The 24,753-nt window shown below is 46.9% G+C and overlaps 1 protein-coding gene across 5 annotated transcripts in view; it reads right to left on the bottom strand.

Moving 5' to 3' along the window:
* Nucleotides 1–23,202, bottom strand: part of LOC124794963 (la-related protein Larp4B) — a 358,294-nt gene extending 335,092 nt beyond the window's left edge. For all 5 annotated transcript variants that reach the window (XM_047258683.1, XM_047258691.1, XM_047258684.1 and 2 more), the window contains exon 1: nt 23,089–23,202. In XM_047258683.1, coding sequence (XP_047114639.1) covers nt 23,089–23,169 — 81 coding nt within the window. In that variant the 5' untranslated portion in view covers nt 23,170–23,202. The remainder of the gene's footprint in view (nt 1–23,088) is intronic.
* Between the last annotated feature and the right edge of the window lie 1,551 nt (nt 23,203–24,753).

The following is a 24,753-nucleotide window of genomic DNA, read 5'->3' as shown; positions in this document are numbered from 1 at the left end:
AGTTCTTTTCGCTAGTTCTCCTGGCGATCGTTGATCCATACTACCGAGTTGACAGTAGTTGATACTGGAAGTTATGGACGTCACAGTGACAACACTATTCAGCTTTCTGTCAAGAGTATATCGAGGACAAAGTATTCTACCTCCAAATCAGAATCGCGCGTGTCATACAAAAATTTATATTCTCTCACCTCCTCTACAAGTCTTTCTGTGTGCATGCACTACGAGCTGCAAGACAAAAACCGCCTCACGCCGCTGCTTCTAGTGTGACAGCAGAGCAGTTGAATGCTCCAACAGAGGCAAGCCGCCGCTCCGGCTTGCGGCGAATCTAATCTGTGACAATCCGGCGGCAGCCGGTGCGGCAGGCCGGCTGCCGGTGCGTCAGAGCCGCACTGTATGTGACCGCCGCCATACAGTAACGAGCGATTCAACGGTGCGGCCTGCCGGCTGCGGTTCAAGGCCACAGGCCGGACGGCCAGGCCGCATTCTGTCTGGCCAGGCCTTTAGGCAGTGGCCTCATGACGTCACGAAGCCACCGTTGCGTGGATACTTATAAACAGTTCGCCTTCCTCAGTTTGATAGACTTTTCTGGCAGCGCTGGCAGACGAAACGTTAGGCAGACAATAAGCCCTTGGAGCACGGCGATTTGCCTATGAAACAAGTGTCACCACTAATCTCAATGTAATTTCTGTCTGACTACTGCTATAGGACGGCACTGTGCGGTGCAGTCGATGAGAGTGTTCTGAAGTTCGGCACGCGGGGAGACCACGTGGCGGGCGCCCCCGCGCTGCGGAAAACCCGACCGACTCCCCTGACGGCAGGGCGGATCGAAGGCGGGGCGCAGCCGCTGCCCTAGGTCACTGAGCCCGCGCCGCCCTTTAAACACCCGCCGCAATACTCCAGTCCACCGGCGATTTGGGCTAGCGTGTCACGACGGCGCCAGAGGCACGAAACACGCAATGTTGAGGCGAAAATTGTGCAAACGCATTTCTCGGGTTGCAAGTTCCTGGCAGATTAAAACTGTTTGCCGGACCCAGACGAACTCGGGACCTGCTGTGAGGACGGGTCGTGAGTCTTTCTTGGTTAGCTTAGTTCGTAAGGCACTTAGACCGCGAAAGGCAAAGGTCCCGAGTTCGAGTCTCGGTCCGGCACGCAGTTTTATCTGCCAGGAAGTTTCATATCAGCACACACTCCGCTGCAGAGTGAAAATCTCATTCTGGAAACATTTCTCGGGTTCTTTAAGCCCTACAGTATTACTTCGAGGCAAATAATCGCCAACTTACTCTGGTTACGGTAGCTACTGCTGAAAGACCCTACTTCCGATTATTTTGTTTGGACAAGGGTTTAGTTAGTAATTTAAAAAAAGCACTCCGTCTTCAGGCCACCAGTGGCCCATCGGGACCATCCGACCGCCGTGTCATCCTCAGGTGAGAATGCGGATAGGAGGGGCGTGTGGTCAGCACACCGCTCTCCCAGTTATGATTTTCTTTGACCGAAGCCGCTACTATTCGGTCGAGTAGATCATCAAGTGGCATCACGAGACTGAGTGCACCTCCTAGTTAGTAATTAACGTCTTGGACTTGTCTATACGAACGACTTTCCGTCAGAATAGGTAGGTGCCCTCTGACGTCTGAAGAGAGGCTCGAAGCTCATATCAGAGAGGAATACACTAGCTGATACAAAGTATTCAGACACTTTCATGGGCGTTATTATGGGCTCTGTCCATCCTTCGACTTAAACTCTGCTGCAGATGCTTTCAATGATGTGTCAATCTCTGGAAGGGCAGCCAATCCTTTCTCAAGAGACGAAACCAGAGACTGTAGCGCTGCTAGATGCTGAGGTATGGATGTAAGTCCAAGTTTTGTCTCATCCCAAACGTCTCCCATTGGGACTCTGGACAGGTCAGACCTTTTGAAGGATGTTATTATAAATGACCTACTACCTCACAGATACTGTTTCATGACAGGGTGCATTATCGTGCTGATAAAATAGTCTGAACTGCTCCTGAAGCGTACAGTAAAATGTGTTCACATCCTTCTGTTCTTGACTCTTTCGTAAACTCAGAAGACTACACACTACGAAAAGCTCATACTGCAACACCACCTCCTCCTCCTCCTCCTCCTCCTCCTCCTCCTCCAGACTTCATTATCGGCACTGCATGTAATGGCAGGTAAACTTCGCCAGACATTCGCCAAAACCAAACTAGTCGGATTGCCACACGGTACAGCGTGACTGATCACTCCAAATCACTCATCAGTCATCCACTGTCCGGTGGCGTCGCCCTTTGCACCAGCTCAAGGGTCACTTAGCACTGACTGCAGAAACATGTGGTTTATGAAGAGCTTCTTGACCACATCACCTCGTTCTTTTCAGCTCCCTACACACGGCCATTGTGCTAGTTGCAGTGCTGGTAGCATAGTGCAACTCACCACTGATCTCTTCCACTGATTTCATGTGATTTTTTTACAGCCATCCTCCTCAATGCTCGACGACCCCTACTTGTCAAAAGACGTCTGCCCAGCCTTTGTGCAGGTACGCTTGTTCCTTCACGTTGACACTTCGCAATAATGACATCTCCATCCGTCGAGTTGGACAGCTTTAGCAGGGTTGAAATGTCACTAATATTCGTCAGTTAGGTGACTTTAAATGACTGTCCACGTTCGAAGCCACTGGACACTCCTGGCGTATCCGTTCTGCTTTTACTCCTTCCCTGACAATTTCCCCTTTCAGAACCCGCCTCTCGTGCCATCTAGTGGTCATTTCCACGTGACGTAAGGTTGTCCACATACTTAAGCACGAACCATTACTGCTAATGTGTCTAATCTGCCCTATAGACACGAAAACCTAGAAGGAATTCCTACGGCCGATCTAGATTGTTCTGTCGGTGCTTCAATCAGCAAGCTTTAGCACAGCACTCCCGCAGTCTACGAACCGTATCAGAGGTCTCAACAGTTTCTAGATAATCAACGTGTCAGTAACGAACTACTAACGAGTTCTGTCCTAGTTACGGGAAATGAAGCAGTGTTCGAGATATTTCGCTGGATTCTTTTGCTGTAGCCTAAAATTCGAGCAACGCTGTGGGTCTAGGCGTGGTAAGGTTGGCCCCGTGGTGTAATAAATATAGCAATGTTTAGTGACGAGCTGTGGAGCTGAAACAAGTTGCCCGCTAAAGCGATTTCAATCATCTGTTTTCATTAATATGACTTCAGTATGACATGCAGATGTTCAGGTACAGCTAGCTCGTACTTTTATGAGCCATCATCAGTCGTATATACCATTACAATTAAAATACACGTGTTACTTACGGTTAACATCATTAGGCACTGAAGTTCTTAAATGATATACTCTGGCCAGTTTATCTTGCGGTGAAGTTACTGCTCATTACGGGATAAAAGCGACAACCGTGCGTAGCTTTAGTTTCAAGGATACAGTTCACTGCTTGTTGGACATTATACAGACGCAAAAAATCTGTTACTGTCCACAGGTTATGAATTAGTTTACGTGCAGTAACATGGAATGCCACGTAAGTTGTGATGTGGATCCTCTTCTACAGACGATACTATTACTCCGAAACTCAATTGGACAAAAAATTGTTGAGGCTCATACCTGAACTTGAAAACTTTAGACAAGAACTTTCTCTGTTAATAAGACACGCCTTTAATTCAGTCCAACGTTTCTAAACTTCAACAAAACGCGTTGCCTGATGTCTTTACTGCCGTTTCTGCGGTCGCTAGTGAGACCTGGACGTAACTACAGTGATGTACCTGGTGTTGTGATGCTCCTGTCACAGTGACTCTTACAAGGGAACCTCCCCATCGCAACCCCCCTCAGATTTAGTTGTAAGTTGGCACAGTGGATAGGCCTTGATAAACTGAACACAGATCAATTGAGAAAACAGGAAGAAGTTATGTGGAACTATTAAAAAAATAAGCAAAAAATACAAACTGAGTAGTCCATGCGCAACATATGCAACATCCTGGACGAAGTGTGCATAGAAGCGCCGTGGTCCCGTGGTAGCGCGAGCAGCTGCTAAACGAGAGGTCCTTGGTTCAAGTCTTCCCTCGAGTGAAAATTTTATTTTCTTTATTTTTGCATAGTTATTATCTGTCCGTTCGTTCATTGACGTCTCTGTTCACTGTAATAAGTTTAGTGTGTGTTTTGCGACCGCACCGCAAAACTGTGATTAATAGACGAAAGGACGTGCCTCTCCAATGGGAGCCGGAAACATTTGATCGCAAGGTCATAGGTCAACCGATTCCTCCACAGGAAAACATATCCGATATATTCTATACGACACTGGTGACAGCATGTGCGTCACATGACAGGAATATGTTGTCGACCCACCTAACTTGTACACTTGGCGAAGGGGTAAAAAGATTCTTCTGCCTTGCCCGATTTAGGTTTTCTTGTGGATGTGATAATCACTCCCAAAAAAGTGATGAAAACATAAGAGTGTCACATAAACTGAAAATAAAAAATTAAACTTCTTAATCGATGGAAGATTTGAACCAAGGACCTTTCGTTCCGCAGCTGCTCACGTTACCACGAGACCACGGCGCTCCAGCGTTCCCAGACTCCTTGACGTTGCCTATCTTCCCATAAACTACTCAGTTTGTATATTTTGCTTACTTTTTCACAGTTCCACACAACTTCTTCCTGTTTTCTCAATTGATCTGTGTTCAGTTTTTCAAGGCCTATCCACTGTGCCAACTTATAACTAAATCTGAGGGGGGTGCGATGGGGAGGTTCCCTTGTAAGTAACACCTGAGGAGAGAGGTCGCCTAAATTTGGTGCGTCAGACAAGCTTCCAGCTTAACGCCCGTGGACACTGGTCACAGGTATGTATGTCTTTATCAGCAGTTCCACGCTATTGATTTGCGTCCATATGGCGCATCAGTCACGCTTACTGTACACGCTACGCGATTTCGCTTGTTTACTGTAAAACATTGCAAGCGCAGGCAGCAAATTCCATTATGCATAACCCAGGCGAGCCGAACTGACGGCGACACGGTGTTTAATGAGTTTACTGACTACTGATCAAAGTCTTTGTGCTCTGATATGTCAATCTGCACCCACATCATTCCGTTATATATGAAAGCTTGCGCAGTGTGTTAGACTTATGTGAATGCTTCACCAAGACAAATGACAGATTTTAAACCATATTGTATTTTACCTGAAAGTTCGATACCTGTTTGCGATTAGTCTACCTAGCGCTGACTAGTCAAAGAAAAATTAGGGGAAAATCTTATAGTCGCAAATTTTTGTACAGTGGTACGAGGAAGTGTCATTAACAACGTATTTAAAATCCCTACGGCCAGGAGTGTGAGGGGAGAAGGGATGTTTCAGGGTCACTTTGTTTTCCTGATTTACTAAATCCGAGGCTTCTATCGAAATTTTTTTTCAACATGAAATTAAACTACATTATATTTCCTTAAAAACAAAAAAAACAAAAAAAAAGAGGTCCTGTTCATTTTCTGTCTAGGACTAAGTGTCCGTATCACAGGAAAACTAAAAAGTTGCACATTAAAAATAGTGTTTTAATATACGTTCCTATGAACAGTGATTGAGAATTAACTTGTGTTACTCAGACATCAGTGGTGTTGGTGCGAAAGGGACTATTGGTAAACGTTACACTGTACTGTAAAGTTTCTGAACCCTTTTGTACTAATGGTAAATGACAGCCGAAACAGTTGCAGGATAAAGATTTAATAAAATTCTTGACCGAGGTTTCGGTATATATAAATATACCTTCATCAGAAGTAAAAAATATAAAATTACATCCTACAATGGAGATTAATAAAACAATTGTGCCAAAGGCGTCGTCATTAGTTAAGACATCTCCATTTCTTAGCATAGTATTTTAGTCAACATTTGCTTTGTGTAGTTATAGTCTGTCAGATCTATTCTGGTGTATCATCTCATTATGCCTAAACATGGACTGTCAACTACCTGTTAAGCATACTATTTTTAGCTACATGTTTTGTGTAACTATTTAAGCATGAAAATAACATTCGGATGCTGAATCTGGAAGTTCCAGATGTCTATTGACGACGCCTTTGGCACATTTGTTTTATTAATCTCCATTGCAGGATGTAATTTTAGATTTTTTACTTCTGATGAAGGTATATTTATATATACCGAAACCTTGGTCAAGAATTTTAATAAATCTTTATCCTGCAGCTGTTTTGGCTGTCATTTACCGTGAAGAATTTCAACAGCTGCTGTTTCAACCATGTTTAAAATCTTGTCTTTTATACTCAGTCTGTGGTCAATCACTGAATGACCAGAGTGTTAGCACACCATTGTCGATCAGACTGCATACATCTCTTTATTCAGGGATTGCTTACACTTTTGGAGCAAGCTGCACTGAGTGGAAACACTAATCGCACATCCACAGTGTGTCTTGCAACGGGGGTGGGGGCGGGGGGGGGGGAAGGGGTCAACGCGTCTGCTGGAACATGACTCATCATGCTTACAAGGGAACCTCCCCATCGCACCCCCCTCGGATTTAGTTATAAGTTGGCACAGTCGATAGGCCTTGAAAAACTGAACACAGATCAATCGAGAAAACAGAAAGTTGTGTGGAACTATAAAAAATTAGCAAAATATACAAACTGAGTACTCCATCCGTAACATATGCAACATCAAGTACAGCAGAAGCTCAGGAGCGCCGTGGTCCCGTGGTTAGCGTGAGCAGCTGCGGAACGAGAAGTCCTTGATTCAAGACTTCCCTCGAGTGAAAATTTTACCTTTTTTATTTTCGCAAAGTTACGATCTGTCCGTTCGTTCATTGACGTCTCTGTTCACTGTAATGAGTTTAATGTGTGTTTTGCGACCGCACCGCAAAACCGTGCGATTAGTAGACGAAAGGATGTGCCTCTCCAATTGGAACCAAAAACATTTGATCGCAAGGTCATAGGTCAACCGATTCCTCCACGGGAAAACACGTCAGATAGATTCTATACGACACTGGTGACGGCATGTGCGTCACATGACAGGAATATGTTGTCTAACTTGTACACTTGGCGAATGGGTAAAAAGATTCTACCTTTCCCGATTTGGGTTTTCTTGTGGATGTGATAATAACTCCCAAAAACATGATGAAAACATAAGACTGTCACATAAACTGAAAATAAAAAACTTTTCACTCGAAGGAAGACTTGAACTAAGGACCTCTCGTTTCGCAACTGCTCACGGTAACCACGGGACCACGGCGCTCCTGAGCGCATCATGTCCTTGATGTTCCCTATCTAGCACATGGACTACTCAGTTTGTATATTTTGCTTATTTTTTTCATAGTTCCACACAACTTCTTCCTGTTTTCTCGATTGATCTGTGTTCAGTTTTTACGGCCTATCCACTGTGCCAACTTATAACTAAATCTGAGGGGGGGGGGGGGGGGGTGCGATGGGGAGGTTCCCTTGTCAGATCGATGACAATCTGATGTAATGCATTGCTTGACTTGTTGAAATTTCAAATTCCATAACTAGCTAACCTACTTCTGTAGCAGAGGGGAAAGAAGGATCTGGGCCTCTTCGTATGTTAGGAGAGAGCTGAGGCCGCGTGTGGCTGTAACACCACTCGTGCTGCGAGTATTCCAGCCTGTAATAGTCGAGACAACGAAGTCGACATTGTCAAATACACGCTGCAGGCCCGCCACGCTTTGGTCAAGCACTTCATCAAGGTAGACAGCTCACAACTCCGGCCGTAGCTTTCTTGCATGATCGCTCATTTAACAGCCGCAAATAGGTACTCATTTAATGAACTGAAAATAGCTCCACTGTATAAACAAGAACTCACTGAGCAGTCAAGTCTTGTGTTTGGTTAAAGTGGAAATTAAATATGTGAAGATTGATACAAAACTGTTTTCTTGATGATGTGACAATTAAGAAGGAGTATATGTGAATTTACAAGAAGTTTTTTAAAAATGTATACCGTGAACACCAAGTCAAAAATTATTTCTACCATGTCATTGTTCCGATATGGGATTATTTGATCATTAAGAATTTGCTGAAAAACGCAATTGTTAGGTCTTCAAATATTGCTAAAATACAGATCCGGACCTTCTAGCAGCCAAAGTGGAATCACCGTAGAATCAACAAGATGAGCCATAACGACTTCGACGAAATCTACGTGGGAATCGTTTCAAGATAGGTGCCAAATTAATGACTTATTTACAGCGACCTCATTATTTCGATTCTGACGATACCATCCACAGTCAATAGTTTTGTTGTTGCCCGATAAAGCGAACATATGCTGCGTGAGCAACCTGATTTCTAATCTAATTTGCAAGTGGTGGTATTGTTAGAAGGTGCAATCTGTCTGCAAACTGAAAAGCGGGCAGCACTCGTGGGGGGTGGGGAGTTGCCTTCCACGGAAGAAAGCTACTGGATCAGGAACATTCAGTTAACCTCTAGCGCTTTAGGTCAGTGTGTAGAGATTTACGTACATTCTGTCCATATACACTTCTTCCATTTTAATTATTAGTAACTCCTCTATATTCCGTGTAGTGTTAACGCACTTTGCGCCAAATAAAGACACCGTTCGTCCGGGCGTGTCTGCGCACGGCGTAGTCAGTGATTGACATGCGCGCTGCGGAGGGTCGGTGTAACTTTGTTAGAGGCCATGTCGTTGCTTCTTGTGACAGCAAGAAATCTCGTGCTCGCTTTTCACTTTGCAAACCTGTCAAGGTGCGAACTGCGTGACTTACAATCCTGCAATCTACCTTGTCTCGCGCTTCTACCCCTGAATGCCACCACCTCAACCTTTTTTTTTGGTGGGGTTTAAGGGCGCTCAACTACTGAGGTCATTAGCGCCCAGTCACCGTTGTTAGAGCACATGGAATCTAGTAAAACTCAAGGGGAGGGGGGGACACCAGAAAGACCTGACAAAGATGCAGATGAAAGAAGTAAAAAGGTTAGATGTCTTTGGACAAGCCAGTTAAAGTTATAAAACGCAGAATACGAGCAGCTGCTCGAGCGTCATCAGCTAAAATATCCGGTAAAGTAGATGGCAGGGACAGGGCAACACGAGATTGACTAAAGCGGGGACACGACAATAAAACATGGCGCACTGTTAATACCTGACCACAAGGGCACTGCGGGGCTGGGTCACCGGAGAGCAGGTAGCGGTTGCTAAACCGGCAATGCCCAATCCGCAACCTGGTCAGAAGGACCTCCTCGCGCCGAGATGGTCGGGAGGAAGTTGTCCAAGCAGTTGGGAGCGGTTTTACTGCCCGGAGCTTGTTTCCTTGGAGGGATGACCAAGCATCCCACCACAACGACACAAGCCTCTTACATACATCCCCACGAACGTCAGATGACGGGACACAATGGGAGGCTGGCCGAGGCTGGAGGACTGCAGCCTTGGCTGCAGCATCTGCAGCCTCATTCCCAGGCACTCCTACATGTCCGGGAACCCACAGAAAGCTGACAGGAGAACCATTATCAGCGAAAGAATGGAGGGACTGCTGTATCCGTTGAATCAAGGGATGGACCGGATAGGGAGCTCCAAGGCTCTGAAGAGCACTAAGTGAGTCAGAGCAGAGTACATACGATGAATGGCGGTGGCGGCGGGCATACTGAACGGCCTGATGGAGAGCAAAAAGCTCGGCCGTAAAGCTGGAACATTGGTCAAGGAGCCGGTATTTAAAGGTGGCGGCCCCGACGACAAAGGCACAGCCGACACCATCGTCAGTTTTGGAGCCATCGGTGTAAATAAAGGTGTGACCGGCAAGTCGAGCACGAAGTTCGACAAACCGTGAGCAATACACTGCAGCCGGAGTACCCTCCTTCGGGAGTGAGCTGAGGTCGAGATAAATATGAACCGGAGCCTGGAGCCAAGGTGGTGTCGGGCTCTCACCCTCTCTGAAGGTGGTAGGGAGGGCAAAATCCAATTGTGGAAGCAGGCGACGGAAGCGGACTCCGGGGGGGCAGCAGGGCAGACACATACAACCCGTACTGACGGTCGAGAGAATCGGCGAAGAAGGACTGATAAGAGGGGTGGTCGGGCATTGACAGAAGCCGGCAGGCATACCGACACAGCAGTACGTCGCGCCGGTAGGTCAATGGTAATTCGGCAGCTTCAGCATAAAGACTCAACAGGACTAGTGTAGAAGGCTCCGGTCGCAAGACGTAACCCCCGATGGTGGATGGAGGTGAGACGGCGTAAGAGGGATGGCCGAGCAGACGAAGCTCCCACAATCCAGCTTCGATCGGACTATGGACCGATACAAGCGAAGCAGGACAGTGCGATCCGCTCCCCAAGATGAACCACTAAGAACTCTGAGGACATTAAGGGAACGTGTACAACGGGCCGCCAAATAAGAGACATGCGGAGACCAACACAGTTTCCTGTCCAACGTGAGCCCTAGAAACTTAGTTGTTTCCACGAATACCTCAACCCTGTTGGACCCTCCTAACAAAATTTATCCCTGAATAGACGCTACTAAACTTAGACGAGCTACACACATTTAAGAGTGAACAGTAATTGAGTGCCAATAAAACAATATTTTTAACACTCTGCGATATCTCCATCCGTTGCAACGGCTGTAGAGGGAAGAAAATGAATAGGAACTTTGTTGTAGGAAACTTAACGTAGTTTCATTTTGAGCCGCGAAACATTTTCGCCAGAAGCTGCAGTTCTCGAGTTAGTGAAGGAAAGTGAGCTTGAATCGACAGCGGTTCGACACTCGCACCCCGCACATTTCCAGTGGGTTCTTGCTGCCAACCCTTTCTGCGACTGTACGAAAGTTAGTGACTACTCGAGCTTCGTCTTCGTTGACTGGACTACTAAGGCAGAGCGTAGAGCCACGGAAGATATGACTCTGCACAGCTCAGTCCTGCCAGGGAGGCGTATGCACTGACTATGGGGCAGCAGCTGGCCACCGAGTCACTACTTTTTTTCCCGTCTAGATTCTGATACAGATATTGCAGAAGTGTGAACAGTTATTTAGACTTTAGCAATGACAACTCTAACACGTCTTTCTGACATTCGAATGATTAAAGGAACGTTTAAATCTCTTTACGTAGAGGCAATTTATATCTGGCGATGACTTACCTGATCATTACCAGAATTGTATGTGTATGTGACGAGCATAGGGCTTTCAAACCACGCCGGAGATTTGTGTGTGGCGCTTGTACTTGATCGACCACCTCTAATGTACGCCTTTCTTTTCGTTATGAGAGGTTTTTGCAAACAGATTTCCACGAAATGCACATCGCTTTGTTTTACAGGGTCTGCAGTGAAGCGTCCTCGGTTCGACGCTCAGTTGAGTTTTCTGACACTGGCGCTAGTTTGTCACAGTGACTTTAAACATGGGGACTGTAAAGGCGCCCTGCAGTTCTCTAGCGCAGTGCTGTCAGCTTTAAGCCGACAGCAAGGTCTGTGGCAGCACGCCTGTGGCGACGACGTTCGCAAACTGAAGCAAAATGCTTAAGGTGGAAATTAATCTGAGAACTGTGGTTCGATGTGTACAGAAAATTCAGAGATTTTCCTGTAAGTTCAATTTTACAACGAAATACGTAAGGCGATGAGAAATAGTAGGCCTTTCCGGGAGGAATTGTCAGTATTCAGGATCGACTATTCGCAATAGAAAAGCCTAGTGAAAATGGGCTCCAAAAGGCATGCTTGAAGAGCTGTGAGTAGTTTTTCGTCTTCAGTAGTGTGTTCACAGTTAAGGCACCGATTTCAGAGCCCATTTTTACTGGACTGTTTCAAATGATCGTTCCCGTCATATCCCCGAATATTGAGCCTTCTTCCTGGGACCCTGTGTGTAGCTACTTTTTTACTTTGACGACCCAAATTACTATCCATTGTTCGAGCACCTTCGTAACTAGCAGTACGATGACCCGTGCGTATAAAATTAAGTGACCTCATGTAACAGGCGTTGCGCGTGACAGTTGCAACATACCATGAGCTAATGAAACGACACTAACAATCTGATTAAAACAATGTCCAAATTTGTGTAAAATCTTATGGGACTTAACTGCTAAGGTCATCAGTCCCTAAGTTTACACACTACTTAACCTAAACTATCCTAAGGACAAACACACACCCCCGTGCCCGAGGGATGACTCGAACCGCTGCCGGGACCAGCCGCACAGTCCATGAGTGCAGCGCCTCAGACAGCTCGGCTGATCCCACGCGGCCAATCTGATTAAGTGCATAAAAATTCCTAAATCGTTTCTTCCTAGCTATTACGAACGACGTTTTTCTCTGTGATGAAGTGGTTGCGTTCCAGCCTGGAGCAAAGTTCGACGTCGATCAAATGATGGGTTGAGGGGGCGCTCGACGTCTCACGGTCATCATCGCCCTGACGAAAAATCAACAGGAAATCTCATGGGTCGGTTGGGTGGTTGGTTGAGGTTAAAGGGACCAAACAGCAAGGTCATCAGTCCCTTGTTTCAAATAGACTCCATTCTGCTAACGGGACATCTCAGTATAGTCAGAAAAATAAAACGGAAAAAGGGGAAACGTAAAAGGGCAGTCACGTTGTCATTAGTAAAAACAAATAAGGGAAGTTGGCAAGAGAACGAACCCAACACTATGCTGAAGCAGCATAGGCAAGACCACCTGTGACTTAAAAGGTACAACTGCTATAATGCACAAAGTATGTATGGGAATAGAAAAACTAACCAAGCCTTAAAAAGAAGGGGTAAAAACAGAGTAAAAGGGAAAGAAAAGAGGATTCCGGTCAGGGAGGCGAATCAGGAATCTCTGAACACTGCTTACAGTGGGAGACACCCAAACACTCACCACCCTGCCCCAACACAAGAGAGATTAAAAACTTTAAAACTGAGAATAAAAACCACTCTCCCGGAGGAAACCTAGAACCAGAGAGACCATCCGGGAATCGTCAGCCAACATCAAAGGTAAAGTGTGGGGGAGTCTTTACTTAGCACGCAGAGCCAAAAGAAGGGGGCATTCAACCAAAATGTGGGCCACTGACTGGAAGGCTCCACAACCACATAGCGGGGGTGGCTCATCACGCAAAAGGAAACCATGGGTCAGCCTGGTATGGCCAATGCGGAGACGACACAGTGTGGTCGAGTCCTTGCGGGAGAGGCTAAAGGAAGAACGCCATGGGCCTAGATTCACCTTAATGGCACGAAGTTTATTAGACAGTGGAGTAGCCTCCCAAGAATTGGCCCATGACTGTGCAAAGTGGGATTTCATGTGAAGCCGTAAATCCGCTGCAGGAGGGGTTACAGAAAACGGGGGGTAAGTAACTGCTCCCCCAGCCAAACGATCAGCGAGCTCATTACCCGGGATACCCACATGGCCCGGGACCCATAGGAAGTCAATGGAACAAGCAGCACGGTGAAGATCAGCGAGATGGTCATGGATGGCAGAGACCAAGGGATGGCGCGAAAAACACCGGTCAATAGCAAGAAGGCCACTCATCGAGTCCGTACATAACAAAACGCGGTTGTGTTGGGATTGTTTAATAAAGGTAAGGGCCCGGGAAATTGCCATCAATTCCGCAGTAAACACCCCACATGAGGGTGACAGTAGATGATTTTCCGTTCCAACAAAGGACGTGAAGGCATACCCAACATGATCAGCAGATTTAGAGCCATCAGTGTAAAAAACAACAGCATCCAGAAACTCCCATAAAATTTGGCGGAAAAAGGAACGGAACACCACCGGGGGGATGGAATCTTTCGGACCGCGGCGGAGATCCATCCGAATTCGAGGCCGAGGAACTAACCAAGGAGGGGTGGAGGGGAGGGAGCGAGGAAGACAGGACAAAGAAGGAAGCCGAAAATCACGGTTAAGAGACGCAAGGCGCAGCCCAACCGGTAAACCCGCCCGAGGGCGGCTCATGGGTCGGGACGAAGGATGTCCCCGCATGCAGAGTGGTTTATAACGTACTAAGGTCTGCCGCCCTTCCCCACCACTTTAGCGATGAGGCTCGGTAGTTAAAATTTGACCACTCTTAACCCTGGTATCGGTGAGGACGGCGGCCTTATCTCCAGCGAGACCAAGGGCTGCCTTATTATCAGTATACAGGGCACATGTAACGACAATATGCTGAACTGAAAGCGGCGCACCACAGACTTCACAGAAAGGTGGACCCTCCCCCTGGACAAGGAAGCTGTGTGTGAAAGGGCTATGCCCGATGTTCAGTCTGGTAAGCAAAACCTTCCAGCGTCGAGGCTAACACGAAGTCCGACAAGCTTTTGTCGTCGGTCTGGGTGACCGCAGTTTGTTGTCCGACACCTGCAACCATTGAGTCTCCCACTGACGCACGATGCATCTGTGAGAAAATGGGATAATGTCGTGCAACGGGATGGGACATTGGACAGCAGCACGATTCCTTGGCAGCTTCATCAGCCGTTGTTACCCTGTATCCCAATGTGGCCAGGTACCTAGCAAAAGACGGACGTCGGTCAGTTACCACAACATTTTGCATCACATTCGCTAGTTTAGTCGCCCTGGAAGTCAACCTAGACCTCTAGGTTTAGTACAGATCAGTGTCACCACGAAGGAGATTCGGGAGTGTAAGTAGGCTGTTTAGGTTTTTATACTGGTAACGCCACGAAGCGCTCTATATGAAAATCACTGGCTGTGTTGTGTGCAGTCTGTGGCTGGTTTGCGTTGTTGGAGTCTGCTATTGTAGTGTTGGGCAGCTGGATGTTAACAGCGCGTAGCGTTGCGCAGTTGGAGGTGAGCCGCCAGCAGTAGTGGATGTGGGGAAACAGATGGAGTTTTGAGAGCGGATGATCTGGACGTGTGTCCATCAGAGAGAGTAAATTTGTAACATTGGATATCATGGACTGAGATTATATATATATTTTATGACTTTGAACACTATTAAATACATTGGTTGTTCTCTATCAAAATCTTTCATTTGCCAACTATGCCTATTAGTAGTTAGTGCCTTCAGTAGTTAGAATCTTTTATTTAGCTGGTAGTAGTGGCGCTCGCTGTATTGCAGTAGTTCGAGTAACGAAGATTTTTGTGAGGTAACTGATTTGTGAAAGTTATAGGTTAATGTTAGTCAGGGCCATTGTTTTGTTGGGATTATTGAAAGATTGCGTTGCGCTAAAAATATTGTATGCCAGTTTAGTGTTGATCAGAATAGGTAAAGAGAGTAATGTCTGAGTACGTTCAGTTTTGCTCAGCTGTTTGAAAAGCAAACAACGTAAGCTTTTTTCCAGCGCAGTAATTCATAAACTTTTCTAAGGGAATGTTTGCTATGTGGACCCTTAGCCGAGGATAACTCACTGGAATATTCTGATTATTTTCTTGTTTGTGTTATTAGTGTAGCTATTGTTTATTGCTAGCGCGTAATTATAGAGAGAATTTCCTTTGTAGTTGCAGTCTTTCATTGTTGTACAGTAAAACAGTTGTGGCATGCATGTAGATTTGCACCTAGTATTTCGCAGCTGCGCTTGCAATTAACTAGATCTTATTTTCAGTGCTATGTTAATGTGTTTTCTTATTTTTGCTCTTCAAATTGTGCTTTTCTTGTTATCGTGTGAAATACGTGATAATTATGGTGTGTGAAAAACACTAGGCTGGAAAGTAAACTGAGAAATGACAGGACTAAGCAGTGTTAGCGACACCGTGTAATTAATTAACTAATGTTCAAAGTGATTATATATATATATATATATATAATCAGTGCATGATATCCAATGTTACAAATTTACTGTCTGACGGACACGTCCAGATCATTCGCTCTTAAAATTCTGCCATCTCTCTCCCCATATCCACCACTGCTGGCGGCTCACCAACTGCGCAACGCTACGCGCTGTTAACGGCCAACTGCTCAACACTACAATGGCGTTACCAATATAAAAAACCTAAACAGCCTACTTACAAGAGGACTAAGAGCGGCAACACCGGCTGCAAATGCTTAAACTCGCGGCAGCGGTGTCCAGGCCGACAAACACGGCCGCGGCCGTGTCCCCCTGTTCTGAGACCTCGGTGCGTCACATAAGCGGCCGAGTGCGTGCGCGGACGCCCCTGCGGTACGCACGGCGTGTGTGTCGCCGCGCCGCCGCCACGGACCACGACCACGAGCACGAGCACGACCAGAGCCAGGGCGCCGCCAGCTGCAGCCAGCCGCCGGGCATCCGCGCCGCCCCGGTGCAGCGCCGCCGCCCGCCAGCCACTTCCTGCCTTCTGCGCCGCGCCGCGCTGCGCTTCGCTTCGCTTCGACCGGCCCCACCCCCACCACCACTACTGCCGCTGCCACGTCACAGCCGCTACCGCTCCCCCCACCACCACGGCGCCGCCTCGCCAATTCCGATACTTTCTCGCACCGGGCCGCTACGTCACAGCAGCCGGCGCGCCTTCCTTTCTCGGCAGGAACGCCGACAAAGCGGCTGCGGTCGCAGCGGCGACACCTCCGCAGCCGGCGACTATTAGCGCCGTCAAAACGGCGTCTGCTGGCTGCCACCGGGCGCTACACGCGTCCACCACCACACACCGATGCCCGACACCTACCGTAAAACGTGGCTGAGGCGGGGTGCCGGGCAGCACTGAAGTTTAACACCATCTACGCCAGTGGTTGCCAGTCTGGGGCTAATTACCCTGTCAGGCATAAAATTAAATCTTCTGAGGGGTAAAACTGAACGATTCGACTGTTTCGAAGACTGACATTGATTATCATTAATTACTTGTTCCTCAGTAGCATCAGGGGGAGTGGAGGTTACAGGTTCTTCACGTAGTCCACCAAGTCCGGTACATCGCTGATGATGATACGTACGTCACAAATTCTAAACATCTCAACAAAATTCTTCCAAACCATATCCATATGTCGCATACAGCAAACCAGCGCTTAACAGTGCTGGTTAAAGACAGTCTTGGTTGCAATTTTAGTTTATTTCTCAACGACGCGTTTCACCTCATTTAGGCATCTTCAGGTTATCTTTTGTAGGCGGACGAGAGAGGCAACAAAATCTGCATAACGCGTTCCCGTTCACAGGAGCGAGTAACAGTAAGATGGGGGCTCAGGTAGTAAGCCTCAATAAGGCGAAACGCGTCGTTTAAAAATAAACTAAAATCGTAACCAAGACTTTTTAACCAATATTTCAAGAAAATGTCTTCAAGTTGTATGTAGCACATTCAAGAAATTTCTTCAGTACTCGCTCCGAAGCAGATAAACGAATCGACAGCACAACACAGCAGAGCTACTATTCTGCTGTAATCCACCTCCACCTCCACCACCCAGTGGTTAGACAAAGCATTAACACGCTGAAGTCCTCTAATTTCTGCTAGTGCAGAAGTAAGGGCTGCAGCAATGAAATGATTTACGAACAGTAGCGATGTATGGTTGTGAAACATGCACGATAAATAGAACTTAGAAGAAGAGAACTGAAGGTTTCGAAATGTTGTGCTACAGAAGAATGCTAAAGATTAGATGGGTACATCGTGTAACTAATGAGTAGGTACTGAAAAGAATTGGGGAGAAGAGCAATTTGCGTCACAACTTGACTAGAAGAACGGATCGGTTGGTAAAACAATTCTGAGGCATCAAGCAGCACCAATTTAGTACTGGACGGACGAGTGCAGGGTAAACATCGTAGTGGGACATTGTTCAAATGGCTTCAGCACTGGGACTTAACATCGGAGGTCACCAGTCGCCTAGAACTTAGAACTACTAACCTAAGGACATTACACACATCCATGTCCGAGGCAGGATTCGAACCTGTGACCGTAGCGGCCGCGCGGTTCCGGACGCAAGCGCCTACAACCGCTGGGCTACAGCGGCCGGCTCGTACAGCGAGACCGAGGGATGAATACACTAAGCAGATTCAGAACGAAGAAGGGTGCAATAGTTACTAGGAGACGAACTGGCGTGCACAGGACAGAGCAGCATGGAGAGCTACAGCAAACCAATCTCTGGACTGAATACCACAACAAGTACATTGCACACATCTTAGCTTCCCGCTTTTAAATCGGGTTGCAGTGTGCGGGTCAAGCAAGTACCGCAGTGGAGAGGATTAATGCAGGAAAAGGTTTTGGAACAAGCATCCACCTTCACTGTGGATAGTTAACTTTCCTACCTGAGCAGGAATTGCGGGTAGCAATTGCGATGCACCAGAAACTCTGGCCATTGGTCATTCATTCTAATACCTCACCCCCCCCCCCCCCCCACACACACACACACAAACTACATATCAGTCATCTTTCACAATTTAAAAAATAAATGTTACAAGGAAAGTCTCTCAGTGTATAGTTTAGTTAGGTGCTAAAGTCGGTGATAATCTGTGGGAGGGAGTGGGGGCAACAGACGGCACGGGGGGGGGGGGGGGGGGGGTTGACGGCAGAGGTACTAGCTAATGTCTGATTGCACTCACAGGTAATGGTGTAAGAAAGGGTGCAAACCACTGACCTCCGCTGTACCTCGACCAGATTGTAGCAGAGTTAGTGACAGCTGGGCACTGGAAGGCGCAATGTTGTCGATTGGCATTTGTCTAGGCACGCAATATGGCTGCAGTAGCAGGTGACTTCCCAACACGTTTGCACGCTTCCTGTTAACGTGCAGCATTTGGTTAGCGTTGTGCCACGGTAGTGGTTCGTTTATTTCGTGGCTTGATTTGGGGGAGGGGAGGTGGTAATGGTGTTTTCACTTTTTGTGCTTCAGCAAACATGCCACGCACAGGAATGACGCAATCAACGATAGCGAATCACAATTGCTACGCTGGCAACCGCAAGGGTCATCTACGGGCAACTGGCAGCTGGGGTAGCAGAGCTGCAGGAGACGTGTCGGCAGTGCAGCAGGCATCACCAGGGCAACAACCAGCTGTCACTCACTCACTCATTCTGACACACGTTAATCCTAACTCGATCCGCCATCGATTAAAATTCGTCACGGCTCCACTGAGGCGTGTCAGCTGACAAATGCTTTATTCGTCAGTATTGGCAAGCTAACCAGAAGGTCGTAATGTACGACTTTGTGCCAACAGCAGATGTTACGTGCGGTAAACTACAAAGAAAAAGTGCCGTGTGCAAATGCATCGCCGACCTAGTGACTTATAACATCTCTTTGCAAAACTTGAGGTAAACAAATGAGTTCTCCATGCGCTACGGATTACATAGGTCCTCGAGATTTGTATTTTTTTTGTGGTATTAGGGCGCACAACTTCAATGGTCATTAGAGCCCAGACTACGTTAGGAATGCACCGCGAGGCACAACTTTAAAACAGCAACTAAAAGGGAAAACACTATAAAAGATTGACAGGCATAGGATTAAAAAAACAACATAATCAAATGTCCTTAGACAGGTTTGTCAAGTTGATAAAACGAAGAACGCGAGCAGCTGCTCCTGGGTCATCCGCTAAAATGGCATCGAGAGTACATGGCGGGCCAAGATCAAGACGCAGTGTGTTAAAATCCGGACAGGACGTTAAAATGTGGCGGAACGTCAGCAATTGCCCACATGGGCAGAACGGCGCCGGCGCAGCCGTCAGCAGAGATTTGTATGTACCACGGCGTGTTCCCAAGTTCACATTCAGATCAGGTGGACTCTTGTTACATCACTCCATGACCTCTCAAGGTCTTCGCGTGATTGTGCGCTTACGAGCGGTTCTTTTTTAATTTTTATGGCAACGTCTCGGCTGAACACCCGTAAACACGCCATTGATCGCTCCGTTTCATGGCACTTCAATGAACTGCCTCGTAAACTCAGTTACAGGAAAGCTATGCACGCCCGAAGTGGCCTGTCAGGTTGTTTTTGTAATGCTTCACACGCTGCAGCACGCACGCAAAGTTTTACAGCAACGTCATAAAATGCACGTTAAACACCGGAGACGTGACTAGTCCGGCACTAAATGCACACCTCGCTGTACGCATCCTGTCTGCCACAATCTGTACTACTGTTTGCTACGCTGGTTCGCACTTCGTAATGCCGATGTTCTGGGTCTGGGCAGCTGAATATTAAGAGACATGATGCGTATCCTCGAACAAATACTACTGGTGTCCTATGCGCAAGGCTATTTTCCCCCTTGACGTAACAAGTGCAAAACCCGGGAACTACTCCGTGCTAAGAAATATAGAAAATTGAGCAACACATTTTCACACTAAAGGTTATGTAATGGACCCCTTTACAGTCTCCGTAGTTCATATATGAAATTCGCACGTAATATGCAACAAAATATTCTCACTTTCCCAAAGTTCAGAATTTACAAATTTTGGTTTTTATGATTAACACTCCCTTAAATGAAGAAAAGTGCGTTAAATTAAAAGGAAGGTCAGCGTTGGCCGTAATATTGATGTTTTATTGGTAGCAGAATCGATTTTCGAGCACGTAGTGATCATCTTCAGTGGTGTACAAATTAAACTCAGACACTGGTATCAAGTTATTGATAACCAAAACTGAGAAGCGATCACAACATAAATACGTCAATATTACGGCCAAGGCTGACCTTCCTTTTAATTTAACATACATGGTCGTTGTGCACACAGCACTCCATGGAGTCGCCAATCAATAAAGTGCTATAACATATGGCACGAACGTAAACAATCTACCTAACAGGCATGTCTAATCAAGAATCCTGACAGTCACATTAACAGGCTTCGCAAAATCAACCGGATCGCGCCAGGTGATCAAAAAGTCAGTATACATTAGAAAACTGAATAAATCAAAGAGTAATGTAGATAGAGAGGTAGAAATTGACACACATGCTTGGAATGACATGGAGTTATTAGAAACAAAAACAAAAGTTCAAAAATGTCCGACAGATGGCGCTTCATCTGATGAGAATAGCAATAATTAGCATGACAAAGTAAGACAAAGCAAAGATGATGCTCTTTACAGGAAATGCTCAATATGTCCATCATTCCTCAACAATTGCTGTAGTCGAGGGATAATGTGAACAGCACTGTAAAGCATGTCCGGAGTTATGGTGAGGCATTGGCTTCGGATGTTGTCTTTCAGCATCCCTAGAGATGTCGGTCGATCACGATACACTTGCGACTTCAGGTAACCCCAAAGACAATAATCGCATGGACTGAGGTCGGGGGACGTGGGAGGCCAAGCATGACGAAAGTGGCGGCTGAGCACACGATCACCACCAAACGACACGTGCAAGAGATCTAGCAATATGGGATGGTTCTAATAAAACCCCGTGTCATTCCAAGCATGTGTGTCAATTTTTACCTCTATCTACATTATTGCCTGGTTTATTTTCAAATTTAGACTGACTTTTTGATCAGCCGGTATTTCGGCAAGAGTCTGGGGGTCTAGTGCAGCAGGGGATACAACCCGTCGGCTTTGGACAATGACGTCACAAGTCGCCAGATAGTTTACCATTTTCGCTTTTGCTGTTATGTTTCAGTTTCGTTTTTTTACTGATTGCTTAATGAAGTGGATCTGTTTATTCTATCTCGTGAGTTTTTTTAAAAAGCCAAAAAACACTTATCAGCCACTGAAGGGAGCTACAACACTAAGAAGAATCGCTTCTCGATTGGCGACTTGTGACGTCAATGTCCAAAGCCGACGGGTTGTATCCCCTGCTACACTAGTCCCGAGTCTGGGGGGGGTGGGGTGTTTACACTTTAATTATTGTAATTAACTTATGACAGTTGGCACTGTTTACAGAATGTCTGCTGGAAGATTGAGTATATGGGGGGGAGGTCTTGTATAGATGCTTCCGTAGCAATCATTACTTTTCAGTCACATACGCAAACCTGTCAAATTTTTGTTTTTGTTTTTTAAAAAAGGAAATTGTCTTTCGGCTACGTAACTACATGGACATTATTACTTTTGCAATTTAATTCGGCATACCATAATGTAGTGTACTATAACCATTCATTTCAGTAATTTCTTATTCCAGCTTTACAGAAAAACACCGTTGGTACTGTCACATTTAAAACATTCACACACTTTTAGTTTTTTGGTAGGTATTGAGTCCCATAAAGCAACTTCTTACAGCAGAATAACTATTTATTCGGATAACGTTCACAGGTTAACATCAGAGTGCAAGAGTAAACACTCTACTACTCTTAACTCTCTAGGCGAAGCCGACCCAAAGAAGGTAAATATAGCAGAGACATATACATAGGTATGCACGGAAGTACAGGTTATTACTGTACGATCGCTACACACTTTTAGCTAACCGGCTATCTTTACTTTGTCAAGCAACAGGGCTTCACTAGCACAACCTGATAAAGCAGAACGCCATCAAATCACAGCCTACGTTGGCACGGAAGTTGCTGCTCGGCATCGTTGCAAATTATTGCAATCAATATGAAATGCAGCTGCGAACAGTGATACATGCGCCGGCCGGAACCAAGTTTTCTGTACTAGGGCTACGCACACACCTCTTACGGCATCGTATTGCTCTGGAATAGTTTCTAACACAATCGAGAGCGTGTCGCAGCACCACACACCCGGCGTTCTACCCGCCGTGCCACCGACCGGCTGCTGTCACGCCAGTATAAATAGCGCGTGCGGACGGAGACGAATCGGCGCGGCGGACCCCCCGAGGTCTGGCCCGCAGTGCAATCCACCAGCTGCAGCGCCACTGCCCTACTTCCCGGCAGGGCAGGGGGGCGGGGGGGGGGGGGGAGGCAGTGCGGATTTCACGGTGCAAAAATACCCCGCAGCGGCGCTCCACCTGGCAAGAAGAGCAAGGCCGGTGCGGCCGGACCCAGAGACTTTGCAGGCCAAAGCGCAGCGGCCACTTAATCTGCCGACCGCCGGCGAACAACGTTACGCAATCACACTACCGTTATTGACCTTCAAAACGGTACTCTGTCGCCGGGACACACGTACGTACACACACGCATATGCTACGGGGTGGCCCACTGCAGCAAACAGGGGGAGGTGCGCGTAGGGTTAATACCAGATCGAACACTGTCACGAGATCTGCACGCTTCACTGAATTTATTGACGCGCGGAAGTGGCGAGGACACGCCGAATCAGCAATGAGGCACAACAGATCAACATTTCCTGCACTGACATCCGAAACTTCCGAGTCGGCTAGTGGCAGCTGCACCAGCCGGCAGATTCCGAGTGGCCGTCGCGCTTCTGCCAGGTGGGCGGAAGCACCACGTGGTCGCCGGCGGCAGAGGCGCAGAAGACAGGCGCGCAACGTGCCACAGCTCCTGGTAGCGCGGGCGGTTGGTACGTACCGCGGCGTAGAACACTGCGAACTCTGGGTGCGGCTGCGGCGGCACGGGCGCGGGGCAGAAGGGCAGGAAGCAGTCTGCCATGGTCCCGCGAGCTCATGTCTGGGCGCACTGCCGAGTTGGACTGAGCGGAGCGCAGCGCGGAGCCGGCGCGGCCGCCGCGCGCTGGTCGCTAGTGCCGGTGCGCATGCGCGGACCCGGCGCGTGCGCACTGGCGCCAGCGCCGGCGGGCCGCGGCTGCGCGCGCCGCCTATCGACCACACGGCGCTACTGCGCCGCCACGTGTTCTCTGCTACGCGCGTCTACGACTATGCGCCTAGAGCTGCTGTTTAACGCGTGGCAGTGTGTGCTTCTTATCGACAGTTTTTACATAATATAACGGTCGTACTCGCGGATGGATCGCGGGGCAAATGTGTCATTACATGCATCCGCGCTAGCTGTCCTTAATACATTGTTATATGTTGTTGTTGTGTTGTTGTGGTCTTCAGTCCTGAGACTGGTTTGATGCAGCTCTCCATGCTACTCTATCCTGTGCAAGCTTTTTCATCTCCCAGTACCTACTGCAACCTACATCCTTCTGAATCTGCTTAGTGTATTCATCTCTTGGTCTCCCTCTACGATTTTTACCCTCCACGCTGCCCTCCAATACTAAATTGGTGATCCCTTGATGCCTCAGAACATGTCCTACCAACCGATCCCTTCTTCTGGTCAAGTTGTGCCACAAACTTCTCTTCTCCCCAATCCTATTCAATACTTCCTCATTAGTTATGTGATCTACCCATCTAATCTTCAGCATTCTTCTGTAGCACCACATTTCGAAAGCTTCTATTCTCTTCTTGTCCAAACTATTTATCGTCCATGTTTCACTTCCATACATGGCTACACTCCATACAAATACTTTCAGAAATGACTTCCTGACACTTAAATCTATACTCGATGTTAACAAATTTCTCTTCTTCAGAAACGCTTTCCTTGCCATTGCCAGTCTACATGTTATATCGCCTCTACTTCGACCATCATCAGTTATTTTGCTCCCCAAATAGCAAAACTCTTTTACTACTTTAAGTGCCTCATTTCCTAATCTAATTCCCTCAGCATCACCCGACTTGATTAGACTACATTCCATTATCCTTGTTTTGCTTTTGTTGATGATCATCTTATATCCTCCTTTCAAGACACTGTCCATTCCATTCAACTGTTCTTCCAAGTCCTTTGCTGTCTCTGACAGAATTACAATGTCATCGGCGAACCTCAAAGTTTTTATTTCTTCTCCATGAATTTTAATACCTACTCCGAATTTTTCTTTTGTTTCCTTTACTGCTTGCTCAATATACAGATTGAACAACATCGGGGAGAGGCTACAACCCTGTCTTACTCCCTTCCCAACCACTGCTTCCCTTTCATGTCCCTCGACTCTTATAACTGCCATCTGGTTTCTGTACAAATTGTAAATAGCCTTTCGCTCCCTGTATTTTACCCCTGCCACCTTTAGAATTTGAAAGAGAGTAGACTGGAATACTCTCTTTCAAATTCTAAAGGTGGCAGGGGTAAAATACAGGGAGCGAATTGTTATATACGAACCACTTTAAACCACATGCCAGAGAATACTTCAGTTGTTCGAGTTTTAAAGATTTTACTCGTTGTGTAAAACAATATAATAATTCCAAT

This window comes from Schistocerca piceifrons, chromosome 4, assembly GCF_021461385.2.
Source record: "Schistocerca piceifrons isolate TAMUIC-IGC-003096 chromosome 4, iqSchPice1.1, whole genome shotgun sequence".
NCBI classification, from domain to species: Eukaryota; Metazoa; Arthropoda; class Insecta; order Orthoptera; family Acrididae; genus Schistocerca; species Schistocerca piceifrons.
Note: the sequence above shows the minus strand (reverse complement) of the source record. Positions and strands in the feature narration are given on the sequence as shown.